Here is a 14,341-nt window from a genome sequence, read left to right on the forward strand (position 1 = left end):
ACGTGTCTGACAGTGAACGCCCCACCGTCCCAACAGCTGTCGCTCTGTCAGGACTAAAGACTGAAAGAAAAGCACCACATGATGAGTTTCTCACATCTCTGTCAAACAACAAGGCTTCTTCTGAAGATAAATACATAACAATAAACAAAATATCTTATTTTCTTTAAGAGAGACATGTAAACAAGTAAACAAATGTTGCTGTGCTTAGAAAACCATCTTATTAATGTCTCCAAAAATGTAATCCATGCTTATCATTGTACAGACGCATGAACCAACAAATGCACAAATATTCACAATATATTACTAATGCTGTCAAAATTATCGCGTTAACAGCGGTAATTAATTTTTGGAATTAATTGCGTTAAAAATATTTAACGCATTTAACACATGTGCAGAATGGCCCGCCCCATACATCCCACCTGTGGCAGCGCCTGGGTATGGCTGGGGTAGGCTACACTACACCCAGGGCCGTCCCTGGCCAACATGAGGCCCCACGCAAAGTTATATGATGAGTCTCTCTGTTTCGCGAGCGTCGGGGGTGCTAGTGGAGTGGAGCGGCCGCGGCCCTCTGGGCGGAGCGGCCGCGACCCCTGCAGCCTGCGTGATTGGCCTGTAGGGAGGGGCGGCCCTGACTACACCCATGCCAAGAAATGGCTTAGCCCCACCATGAAAAATGATGTTAAAGTAAGCAAAATAAAGTCCGCGAACTCGCGCCGAGAATTGCACAGACAGCAGTTAGTAAGATTGATTTCAGTAGCCACTTGTCTGGAAATACCGAAGACCAGAAACGGTTTTGAAAACTTTTGTCACGTCTTCTCAATAGAACATCTTTGATCATGTCTTCTGGCCAATCAGAATCAAGATAACGGCGTGGTGTTGTTGCAGGAAGTCCTGACGGAGAATACTTTTGCTGTAGTACAGGGGTGCACATAACTGTTACGCAGGTTATATGCGTACGCATATCTGAAATGCGTACCGTCACTTGTGTCACAAAGCGCATTTGCGTACCGACGTACTTGTGAAGCTTTTCCAGAAGGCGATTAGATCACCGGACGACAGAGTCGGTCTCCGTGTGCACAGACAGGGCTGCTGTTTACGTCTGTCTGAACAACGGAATTGTGCCAAAACTACGCCAACCGTCTGCGGAGGGAGACTTCCCCCCCCCCCCCTTCACTGGAGAACTGCGCTAAAACAGCTAATCACAACGTTCACACTGTGGTCACAAAGTACTCCACTAGCCCCCCCCCCCCGGCGACTTTCCTGAAGGTACTCCCCACGAAATGGCATATTTTGGACATAGTTCGAATGGTGATTAATCTGATTAATTAATTTTTAAGCTGTGATTAATCTGATTAAAAATGTTAATCATTTGACAGCTCTAATTATTACATATGCAATAATTATTGGCTCCCCAATACAAAATACAAAAAAGACTAGTCATAATGAATTCAAAGCAGGTATAAGCAGAGAAACCATTTAGTAGTATCATATGATAATAGTGTCAAATTAATTCATTTATTCAAATTAAATAATACGACAACTAATCCAAAATAATAAAACACTCACTGATCTCTCATCTTATCAACCATTGTAAAAAAAATGGTAACAAAAAATGCAATAAGACTACATTTATGAAGCTCTATTCAAAACAAGTAACAAGCTGCTTTACATACAAAATATGATACTTAACTGAGAAGGTACAGTATATAAATGCAATATATCACAAAAGAACAAGTATAAAAATGCAATATATCACAAAAGAACGAGTATAAAAATGCAATATATCACAATAGAACAACAGTAAAATATAAAAAAGGTAGTCTTACATTTTGTATTGTTTTTTTAAAAGTCATTTCCCAAATGAGGGCCGTACAGAAAAATGTGAGTCTTCAGGTTTAACTCAGACATTTCCAGGAATGACCTCCTAAAGTTGGAAGTATTGAGGAGCTAAACCCCTACCTTAAAAGTGAAATGACATTCCTTTTAAATATATAATCAAAAATGAATAATCAACAGAAAGTAGAGTTAACTTATTTTTCTGTGTGGGTCTATGAAGTCTGGAATTTAAAGTGGATTTTAGTTTCCACAATATAAAAGTTGTAAAAAATAAAGAAAAGTAGACGGGAACATTTGACACACAAATATAATTTATTCAACGCAGGGCTGTACAGAAAAATATGAGTCTTCAGGTTTAACCCATGCATGTCCAGGAATGACCTCGTAAAGTTGGAAGTCAGATATATATTGAGGAGCCAAACCCCCACCTTAAAAGTAAAATGGCATTCCTTTCTAAATCCCCTCGACACTGGCTTCACACCCCCCCCCCCCCCCCCCCCCCCCCCCTCTGTTAATGGCATCCGTCTGCAGTGTATCATCGTGTGTGAACTACACACAGATGTTGTCACAGCAAATGAAAAGCCGTCCTGTCCTGTTTACCTGCCTGCAGCATCTGGAGCCGGTACTAACACACACGGCTCTGATTTAATATTCCAGATGGTATTCTTCCCCGACAAAATGTTTCCACAAATGGAAACCCAGGCAAAGCAACTTTATTTATATTGCACAATTCAACACGATGCAGCTTTTGAAAAACATTGCAATGAAGTGCAACCGAAAAACATTCAAACATTTAAATACACTTAAAAACTGTCATTTTGAAGCCAAGAAAATAGAAATATTACAAGCTAAAATATAATAAGACAGTTCTAAATTACAAAGATAAAATGATAAATGTTACAGAGAAGTGTTAGATATTAATAGGAAAATGACATTTTAGCTACGTCTTGCTTCTGTAATTGTATGTAAATCAAAAAAATAAGACAAAAGTTGGATTATATTCAGCAGTTATTTAATTAGCCAAATGATGCTGAAGAATTATTCATAAAAGCAAACTTACATTTTACATATTTAATAATAATTTGAGCTTTTTTACAGAGCCACTTTAAACATTCATCCCCGCTGAAGCTTTTACAATTATTAATCACAAACGCAGCCTTTCAATCAGTAAGTAAACATGAATTAGGACTCGTTTAAATCTACTTGACGTGATCAAAGCGGGTATCGCTGCACTGCTGCTCTTACGGTACTTTAATGAAAATCATTTTCAACATCGACTCTTGTTCAAACATTAGTTTAGCCAATGCAGCTTCCATTACCGGCCCAAATGTGCCCTACGCCGCAGGCACACTATTCCTCATAAAGCAGAGGAGCTTTAGGACATAGTACAAACGTCCCCACCCCCCCTGCCTGAAACGCATAGTGACTTCATTATGTAACACTCATTCTTCCATTGGATAGCGCTCCAACACATTGCACGTGATAGGCTAAGGGGCGGGACATCTCTAAGCGGTTGACCAATCACAACAGAGCCGGCCAGCTAACCAATCAGAGCAGACTGGGTTCTGGTTTCAGACAGAGGGTGAAAAGAGGTGCTGCAGCACAGGCAGTATGAGAAAAATAAAGAGCTTTTTGAACATTAAAGCATGGAGACAAGTCCCAGGAGAGATATATGCAAATATGAACCTGAAAATTTGAATAATATGTCCTCTTTAAAGTATCATTCATCGTTTTCATCCCGTGTTTTGTATGATATTGCATAATGACACTAATTTTGATGATGATTGTGACTTCATGCTCTCTGTTCTCTTTCCCTCCTCAGCCAAACCGGGATCTGGACATGTTCATAAACGCCTCCAAGAACTTCAACCTGAACATCACCTGGGCCACAAGCTTCAGTGGTAAGTCTCCACAAAAACACTCAACGCTGAAACAATCAAACAATGAGTAGTAGGCTGCTTCATGTTCTCTGTCTTCAGAAAGACAAATTGAATGAGGCGGGAAACATTTATCATATTCTGAGCTGTGTTTAATGCAGGAGTGAACGTTAAACTCAAAGTCATTATTTCTATCTCTCTGTAATTACATTTACATAAATTAAAAGTGCTATCATGTTTGATTAGTGTCGTTTAGAACTTGGTGGAAAAACGTTATCACATAAAAAACGAGTTAACGTTATTGTTTTAACTTAATAAAAGTTACATTGTATCTCCTGTTTTTCATTTCTCCACCTGCCTTCATCTTATGGGCCTATTTGTTTTTCCCCTCATACTCAATTTTTCCGACATCCTCACACTTCAATGTCATCATCATCATCATCATCTTCTTCATCCTCCATATTTTCATCTACGTCATTTCTCCTCTGTCCTCCAGCAGGCACCCAGACCGGGGAGGAGATCCCCATCGTGTCCCGGAGCAACATCAAGGAGTTCAAAGACAGCTTCTCCAACGAGAACTTCGACTTCCGCAACAACCCTAACATAACCTTCTTTGTCTATGTCAGCAACTTCACCTGGCCCATTAAGATTCAAGTAAGCTTTGTTCAACCTAAACAGAATATGTTTGGCTGGCTGAAATCCGCTCGGAAGTGGTTTACATTTTGGTGGGGCTTCATTAGTTACATTAATAAACTAATAATGCAACTAAAATAAAAAGCACACACTTATATTTGTGAGGAAAATGTAAACTAAACACTAAACCACATCCTGCTTGAATTATAGCCGCTACATCCAAAGACCAGAATCAACCAAGATTTAAAAAAAGTAGGGCAATATATTAATAGAGCAAATTAATATAATCTTGTCAGCAGAGCAGCGACAGTCTTGGAGATGCTTTAGATTATTCTGAACATGGCAGATTTAATTCTGACAGACAGAAAGACACATTCAGCTGTGTCATCTGAGGATCAGATGACGGCTGATGTGTCGGGGGAAGAAAGCTGACGGCTTCGATAAGACGCTTGAAATCTATAAATGGGAGGCTTTGTGTGCTGACAACGTGGGACAGAACGAGTGTCGGTGATGGCTGGAATGAATGTGGATATCTAATTTGCACAGAAAAGGAAAGAGGAAATGATTTGCCATTAGGAGAACAAAAACAGAGAAACAATCAGATTGCACTCTTTTATTAACGTGTCTCACATTTGGGCCTCTAACATGAAACATGTAGCCAGTTCAGAAATACAAATAAACATTTGAAGAGCAGTTTGACTTAAAGGGGACATATCATGTGCTTTTCAGCTTCATACATTCATTTTCGGTTGTTTCTTAAACATTTTACCATGAATAAAAGTTCAAAAAGTCCCAACTCCCACTACAGGTTGATTGAGGTGCAAGAACAAAACATGGCATCAAAGTTTTTGAAAAAATCCACTGAAATGTCTAATTTCACAGTTTCTTGTTTGGATGGTACCCACATGTATGTACACAAGCACTGTTAAAGTGTGTTCATCATAATATGTCCTCTTTACTAAAACCTTAAAATCCAATAACCGCATGATTTACTCAAGTTAAACATGAGTACTAACCAAAACATGCAACGCTGTGCTGAATATTAACCAACTGTAGCAGCACGTATAATGCTGAAAATACATGTATTCATGCACTTTAAATAAAAGCATCTAAGCACTTCAGGTCTCCTAATGTGCTTTTTGTGTGTAAAGTTGCGCCATATTTGGGCTTGTGTGTATGTGGGCAAATAAATAAACACATCCAGAGATAGACCCACATATTTTGGATGAAATTGCAGCAAATCTGCGGTCAATTTCCTCTCTTCTGACTGCTCAGCTTGTCTTATTAAAAGCCACTTTTCTACTCTACAAACAAAAAAGAAGGTGGCTGGTGTAATGGCAGAAAGTAAATGTTGACAGTCGCCAGTGCATTTAGGTCAGTGAAAAATAAATAAATAAAAGATTTCTCTTATTTGGTCAGCATGACTTTTTCCTCCGCTGTTAATGGTGTGTGTGTGTGTGTGTGTGTGTGTGTGTGTGTTTTGTGTGTGTGTGTGTGTGTGTGGATGTGTTTTGTGTGTGTGTGTCAAAATTGGGCATTTGGCTTTCATTGCATCAGTCTACTCACAGTGTGAATTAACTGACCATTTAATATGTATTAACTCTTTATATGGGGGCTTTTCTGCTAATGCAATCCCCCCTGATACCACGGAAGATGCTTGTTTCTGATTTGCTAGCAGGTGTACATAAAAAACATACACCTGTACATCTCGTTAATAATGGATTTGGTATCCAAATGTCTTTGCTCAGTTGCAAGTTTTAGGTGCACTTAGCTTAACATCTTGGACCATTGATATAACTTTGGGTAGTTTTGGCAACACTCAACAGCACCACCACAAGCCTTGAAAATGTCCATAGAACATACACATTGTCCTGTCCTTGGTTTAACTTGCTGAAACTGCCATGTCTGCAAAAAAACAAATACGGTAAAAATGTAAAAAAATAAGAGTTGAATCAAATACACTTTAAAACAGTTAGAACAAAAGCCTTCATGAAAGTAGTCTTTATTAAAGCACTAATGTCTTAACAAGCATTTATTTCAACTGTTACATAAGAGAGTTACACACCAATGTAATACGTAAACCAATGGGCTTTGGTTAAGGGAGTAAATGAAGTTCATAAGTTGGACAGAACAGCAGCATTTGCTTTGTGAATTTGTTATTTGCACTTTCTAGTTAAACACACAAGTGCTGTGTGCAGAACTGGAGAACTTTTTACCTGTGGTTTATTGCCATGGTATAGGCATAATAATGCACCCTGTAGTGTCCTATAATAATAATAATAATAATAATAAAAAATTATATTTCTATAGCGCATTTCTTGAACCCAAAGACGCTTTACATTATAAGGGAGCGTAGACAAACAAGGACAGGCAAAACCAAACAAAACCCTGATATAGAGAATGATGGAATTATATTGGATCAAAGACAGCTCACTTGGTATCCTACCGTCAACATATTTGGAAAATGCACTGTAAGTATATCTTACTGAAACATTGTGAATTTGATATTTGATCAATTCTAACTCTGATCACAACACTGCTCTACTCAACTGCATTACTACCAGTGCTTTCAATGTGGAGTAGAATATAAATCAACCATTACAGCTTTGTACTCGCTTGCCTACATATGAATTTTTCAGGATATGTCTGAGTAGTTAGTTCTTGAGTATGTTTTCAGCTTGATAAAGGATGAATAACTTCAGCATCAATATTACATTTTGAAGCAGTGAGTGAGTGCACGGGGTGTTTTGGGCCTGGATTGTGTGCCCCCCCGATCACTCCTGGAAGTGATTTGACTGGTTGCCCCGAGCAAACTCCTTCCCCCTGCCCTCCTCCTGCGGCGGAGAAAAAGCCTGCCTCCATGCCCTGCCTTGTGAGGGCTTTTAGTTTCTCTCAGCTTCAGAGCTCCAGCTGCTGGCAGCCAGCCTCAAGAGATCTCCAGCAGAACACAGAGCTGAGTTCAGGGAGTCTTCTCCCCTCTCTGCCTCCTCTGGTCCTCCTCACCTTTTGCCTTGCTGGGTGGGATCAAATAGAGGATCCCTGAAACTCAAGCACGTAGGTCTGCTAGCGTGTCATTTCCTCATTGTACTCATGGAGCTTTACCTTCGTCAGCGAGGTAACACTTTCCGCTTGTTTATCGTTCCTTTTCTGCCTCTGCTCCTCGTCTCAGAATTCTTTTTCAAACTTGATAACAGCCTCTTCATTCTTCTCTTTTGTTGCCTTTTCCTTTCTCTCCTTGCCTTCAGTGGTCTTTTGCAGTTTGGCATTGGGATGTGTGGGTGCGTAATCGTAGGCGTTCGGCACTCCAGTGTTGGCAGGCAGAGATCGGGGTGTTGGGAAACGGTTCATAAACAGCAGCCGAGAAAGAGCAAGGGCAAAGTGGAATGTTAAGTTGAAACACATGCTGCATTCAGAGTGGGCTGTGTGCAAACTAAGCCTTCACTCCCTGGCTTTAGTGTGCCGCTGTACAGAGCTGTCTCTTTCTCCCTCTCAGACTCACCACCTCAACGTTGTCTCTGTGTGCTTTCACATGGGCAGGAGCAGCGTTAGCACAGCCTGCTCACCATTTGCAAGAGGGTTTGTTTGTGTCCTTTGGCATTGGCTCCACTTGTTGCTTTCACCACTCAATCTGTTGCATTTAATAAACAGCACACATTGATTCACCCACACAAATCTGTTGGAAGATAAAACTATTTACTACCTCATGTGTATTAGATAGGACAAGCTGAACAGCTGTTGGATTGCAGGGACGACACTTATATGATTTAATACGTTTGACCCACCAAATTGAGATCCATAACAATGGTTGAAGTGAATTTACTAATGACTTCATCATCAAAGTAAAATCAGTTGCTCTGAGCTAAGTCAGCGAGGTGTTCTCCCACCCCTCTTTTTTCCCCTCTCCTGGTGAAGAATGGATCTGAATTTAATGATGTTTGTAATGAAACGCAAATCCCAGACTAATTACATTAAAGAGCTGTGATCTCCTGCTCCGTGCCTTAGTGAACATGTCATGATATAGTAGAGATTAGAAAAGCCTCCAATTTAAAACCCCACTGTGGAGCAGCAGCTGCAGCTATCAGCTCTCTGTGTGGATTGTGGAGTGTTTATCTGGGCCATGCATGGCTGCTGATGGCTGCGTTTTGATACTGATCACAGAGAGGATGGAAACTAGCTGAGAAACTTCACCAGCGTGCAACACCGTAAAAACAGCCGGCTAATTCATATTTTTTGTATTTATGCATACAAATAATATAAAAAAATAAGAAAATGCATATCATTAGATAATATAAACTATGACAAATAAATAAATAATTTAATAAATAGTCAAGATAATTGGAAAAATAAAAGTTAGAATAATTTTTTTTTTTTAAAAACACGTTTTTCTTTTACTGTGTTTTACAGACTCACTGTACATATATATGGTTGAACAACATTTAAAGAATTTACAAAATATAAAAAATAGATAAAAAAAACAACCATACAAAATATTTTAGATATAATTATTCTATAATGCAGTACTTTGAAGCTGCACATAAACACACAAGTATAAATGTATCACTCACACAAAGTCCAGCTCTGCCGTATTTAACATTCAGTTTCCGTCTGCCCTTCCCTCTTCTGTGGAACCTGTTGAGCCGCCCTCCCCCGGACTGATAATGACGCTTTCCTTCAAACCTCCAATAGAGTTCAAGCGTCTGTCAGAAGCCATTAGAGGCAGAATATTTAGCGGCCTCAGTGCCCGGCGGCAGGCTGACAGGCCCTGCTGCGAGATCCTTTAGGGCCCCTAAAGAGTGGCCCTCCGCTGGGCCCGTAACGAGAGCGTCAGCCTGCCTCCCGGGGCCAAAACTCCACACAGGCTGACACTTGAGATTAGCCGCTACAATAACGGTTATCGCACATCATGTCAGCGAGACAGTCTGCTTGTACCTTTCAGAAAAAAAACGCAGTATTGACATGGAGCTTAAATCATTGACTTTTTCGAGTTTAAGTTAGTGTTGTCCTTGAAAAGAGAGGAGACTCTGTCACACTCACAGTTTTAAACTACATTAAATCCTTAATCCATTTACTTTTAACCTCCCATTTACATTCATAAGCACAGGAAGTCACATTTTTCAAACCATTTCCTATTAATTGCAAACACCTCATTGGCTTCTTAAAAATTCACAATCATTGAAAAAAAAATCTCTGTAGTAATTTGTCTACACAGGAAATGCTGTTCTGCTTCTTTGGAGTATTTTGGATTGTAATTTCCCAAAATTTTTGAGAAGTGTTGTGTAAAATGACAGTCAAACGAAATGGGTCAAACAAGTCTAAGTATGCGATTAAATCAGAATTAAACAGTAATGGGAGTATCAAGTCAAACATAACGTATCTAAAACTAGAAATGTCCTCCTGAGAATTATATAAATGCCAATTATAAACAACCCAAGAGCAGTTTAAACAGTAAAATATAATAATAATAATAATAAGACTAATTGGAAACAATAACCCTAATGACTCACATTTCCAAAAATATCCCATAACATCGACATCCATAAAGGAGAGAGCATCTTGTCTACAGAGACAGTTATTAGAATAAACAACTCATCAGCTAAATAAAGACAGATTGTATGCTTGGCTAAAAGCTCTCAGTCATTGTTTGCATGTTGGGCCCTGAATGACCAACACCTGATCTCAGCAACATTAGTGCCCTTTGTGGGCACTCTGATACCCATTGAACTAAACACCAGACCACAGCAGTTGGCGACCCACTGAGACCCACTCTGCTGACATATTTTTCTTCGAGTTTTCTCTTGGTGTTTTGGCTACCTGAACTTCCCTTCAGTGTTCTACAGTCTGCATGAAATGATCACACTGTGGATTCGGCGCTCAACAGTAATCAACAGCAACACATTAGCAGCCAGATGGTGCCGACTACACAAGTAAATTAGACCCCGGGCCCTTCACAAAACACTCACACCCCCCTGTCATCTCACCACGGAGACCAATGCTTCTGGCCCTGTGCTGCTATTCTGCTAAGTCACTGTGGATTTATACACACTCCGACCCATCAAGCAATTTCTATGCATGTATTGTACTTTTTGATCACATATTAAGTATTCATAGGTTAATCTGACATGCACACAGCTGGGTTTCCCGGCTTGTGTCTCTTTTCCACTGGAATTGTATGCAAATCCCCGCTTTGCCACGAATAATAAGCAGGAGCTGTGATTTGTCCAAGGTGTCACCTCGGAGAAAAGACATGTGAGGCGAATTCTGCTGCAGAGCCACGATGTTACCAGAGAGAGGCAGTGTTGTGTTGCTGTACGAGTCTGCTCATTGTGAGGCATTTTCGGGGGGTGGTAGGCGTATGTGAAGAGAGGAGGAGGAGGAGGAGGAGGAGGAGGTGGTAAAGCACTGCCAATGTTACCCCTGGCAACCTTGATTAAGACAGGATATCGTTAGTACCAAATGCTCTTGTGATGATTACATAGTGAATATTTCTGCTCACAGTGCAGGAATGAGGGTTTTTGGTGCAGGCGTGTGGGCAGCTGTCGTGATGTCGCTGTGACAGGTGTGCAGTGTGGATACTAGATAAGCAGGCAGACTGGACACATCCCGGTGGTTGTGTTACCATCGGGAAGAATAATCCCTTTTTAAATCCATTATCTTTTACACTAGTGATACTCACTTTATGGCCCCGATTTAGCCAGCGATTGGAGTGCTGCATGCCTCGCTGACCGTGTTCTAATTCACAATGAAAATACTTTGATTCCTAAGGGTGTTTTTTATTTGTACCTAAACTCCAAGAACTAGCTTTGTGAAAGGTGTGCCATGTCTTGGGAGTAGGGTTTACAAAATAAGGTGCTGCACTGCATAAGAAGCATCAACAGAGATACATAGAGCTTAGAAAATAGTATGGTTCATTTAACTTGTGCACAATAACACATTTACATTGATTATTCAAAGTGTACACTACATACATATGCACTGTCTGCCTTTGTTAGAAGAGACAGCATGACCCCCCCCCCCCCCTCATTTGCCTTCCTTTTGTCAGCCCTGCAAGGTCAGTCTAAAGTCTGCATGTTGATGAATATATATTGCTGACCTCTTCTTTTGAAATCCCCATTATAACGCATATTTCTGACTCTGCACGGTGTCCTCTTCTCCCCTTGTATAGATCGCCTTCTCGCAGCACAGTAACTTCATGGATCTGGTGCAGTTCTTCGTCACGTTCTTCAGGTGAGCAGCTCTCCTCCGCCCCTCTTGTCAATTCACTCGCTCTGAACCGCAGATGTGTTGCAATTCAAGTGGCAGCAGTTGCCTTCAATGTTTATGTGTGTGTGTGTGATGCAGTGTGTGTGAACCATGCTGATGAAGCACCAAGGTTGCTCTGTGGTGCACCAGCCATTACCGTGAAGGAGCGCTGCAGCTCACTGGTTGGAGCAGGAGAGTGCACACACATGCAGCTCCTGTTGTCTTGTGTTGTTCCCCCACATCACACAGGAAACACACAGGTCCAAATGGAACTGCTTTGAAATGTGGATGTGGTGTCATATCCAACCTTTTGGTGCTAAATCATAGAGTAGAGTATCCATCCAGTATCCAACTCATGTTGCATATGTATATATTTTAAGCCCCTGAATATTACTTTTCTAAATTTCACAATATTTTATAGGTCATATTATGCTAATCTCCAGGTTCATATTTATATGTTGCGCCAATAATGTGCCTTTAAAGTTCAAAAAGGTCTTTATTGTTCTCATACTGCCTGTGCTACAGCACCTCTTTTCACCCTATGTCTGAAACCAGAGCCCAGTCTGCTCTGATTGGTTAGCTGGCTGACTCTGTTGCGGCCAGGCGGAGTTTTTGTGGGAGAGGGATTTTAGCCTTTGCAGACAATTTACATGCACAAAATCCTATTCAATACACTAGTAAGTAATACCCCAAAAACATAAAAGGGCCCCTTTAAGACACACTGCCATGAGGACAAAGCAGGACAGTCACAAATATACAAAATGTACATTGGTGGATATTTTTCTCCTTTTCTCTTACATTTTATGTGAGCAAATACACCCTTCTTTTGGTAAAGCAAAAATACTTTGGACCAGCTAGGTCAAACTGAAATCAAGTGAGTAGTCGAGTCCACGGCATTGCCTACATTCAGCACCGCCTCGGCAGGTGATGGTTAGTCTCCTGCAATCGATATCGCATATCGATTTTTATCGATATCCTAATCGTAAATGAGCTGAAAGGCACTCAGTGTATGAAAGTATCTCATTAAGTATAATCTGTATCTGACTTTTCAACAGAGACTCGGATGATTCCATGTGTTGAATAGGATGGAAATATATAAAAATATACTTTGTTTGTGTGCATTGCTTTGCCCACATTCCCTCTTGGTTCACCCTTACAGTACAATACATTGGCATTGGCATCTTTAAATGCATTTCTCAAGGATCCTTGTCAGAGCAACATGCTGCTTTGTAAAGATGGAGACTCTGCTTCGGCTGAAGGTGCATGTGTTGAGCCGTGATGAATCCCTGAACCTCTGGAACTGCTGTAATGTGTTATCGACTTTTAAAATGAGAGCGACCAAAAATTGGGTACACAAGTGTGTTCCACGCATGCTTGACTGCATGTGTGTTTATTTTTCTCCCGTGTGTGTGCCGAGCACCCAGAGGAGAAATGGAGGACGTTTTCGTGCTTTGTGCCGTCTCCACAATGTCCTGAAAAAAATAACTGGCTGTTCCAAGTCATACTGCGTTTATTGATCCAGCCACCATGTGGAGGGGGCGATGTTTGATGGGGCCGATTTGAAAGATTCTCTGTTCATTGCTTTTTTTCACGCCCATCCCAATACAGTGTTGTTCAATAACAGTATGTTTCAGGATCATCTGAATACATCTCCCTCTGCACTGAGGTTTATTTTTGCATGGGTTTCAGCTGCTAAAGCTCTAGGACTACGAGCGCTGTTATTCCCTTCGATGCCTGCATACAAATGCAGACCCTGCAGTTACTCGCTCATGAAGCTGGTATGTTTACTGTGTACACATGCGTCAGCTTTTAAATGTTTGCATGTCAGCATTCAGAGCATGCAACCTGCACCAGTGATCCTAAATAGAACAACCCCCCCTTTTCTTTACCCAAGTATCTCCCCTTATGGTTTACCTTTCCCTTTCACTGCCATCTCTACTGCCTCTGTTTTTCTGTCCCTCCTTCACTCCTAATTTTCTTGTCACTTACTCTCCTCTTTTGCCTCTCCCCTGTCCCCCCCTCATACTCCCCTATGTTTCTCATCTCTAGCTCTCCATCTCGTCCTTCTCTTCTGTCCCTTGCTTCCCTGTGTCTGTCAATCTCCCCTGTTTCATCGCCCTCTCTTCCCTCCCTCTCTCCCTCCCTCCCTCCCACCACTCCCTCTGATTTATTCTTAATCCCACAGCTCAGTCTTTTTCCTTTTTTCTTTTTTTTGTGTGTGTGTTGCCTGCCACAGATTTAGCACAGATGTAGGAGACCTGAAAGTGAGCGAGCTCGCAGCCTTGTCCCTGTTTGCTTCTGGTTCTTTGGGCGCCGCATTGTTTGTGTTGCGGGGGAGGAGAGGGATGCTAATTAACGTGGAAATTGTTTGCTCTTCCTCACTGCGACTTTTCCTCTGTGTCTTAATCTCACTCGTTCTCGCTCCCGGTGCTTTTTCTCTCTGTGTCATGTTCCCTGTGGGGACAGATGAAGGTGGCACCATCCCGTTATCTGCAGCACCAGCAACGATACCGCCATAAGCATTCTGCAAAACAGATGCATTAAAAAATACTTGTTGTACCACACTGACATACCCTCACATATTCACGTCCAGCTGTCCAGCAGCTTCCCACCTTTGGCTCGTAATGTTGACTCATCGTTTTTCTAAAGTGAGTTTCAAAATCGAGCCAACTTTCCGAGTCCCAATATTTATGGAAAACGTTTACTTTTACAAATTGAATGTTTTCTCAAAGACGTGCAAATATAAATATCTTCTT

The 14,341-nt window shown here is 41.0% G+C and overlaps 1 protein-coding gene across 3 annotated transcripts in view; it reads left to right on the forward strand.

Moving 5' to 3' along the window:
* The window catches only part of atrn (attractin), a 138,449-nt gene that overhangs the window by 61,651 nt on the left and 62,457 nt on the right, over positions 1–14,341 (forward strand). For 2 of the 3 annotated variants that reach the window (XM_079692010.1, XM_079692012.1), the window contains exons 23-25: positions 3,659–3,737; positions 4,210–4,367; positions 11,509–11,570. In XM_079692010.1, coding sequence (XP_079548136.1) covers positions 3,659–3,737; positions 4,210–4,367; positions 11,509–11,570 — 299 coding nt within the window. The remainder of the gene's footprint in view (positions 1–3,658; positions 3,738–4,209; positions 4,368–11,508; positions 11,571–14,341) is intronic. The other variant, XM_079692011.1, reaches the window with a different exon arrangement.

Source organism: Notothenia rossii (genome assembly GCF_949606895.1).
Source record: "Notothenia rossii genome assembly, chromosome: 7".
Classification (NCBI taxonomy): Eukaryota; Metazoa; Chordata; class Actinopteri; order Perciformes; family Nototheniidae; genus Notothenia; species Notothenia rossii.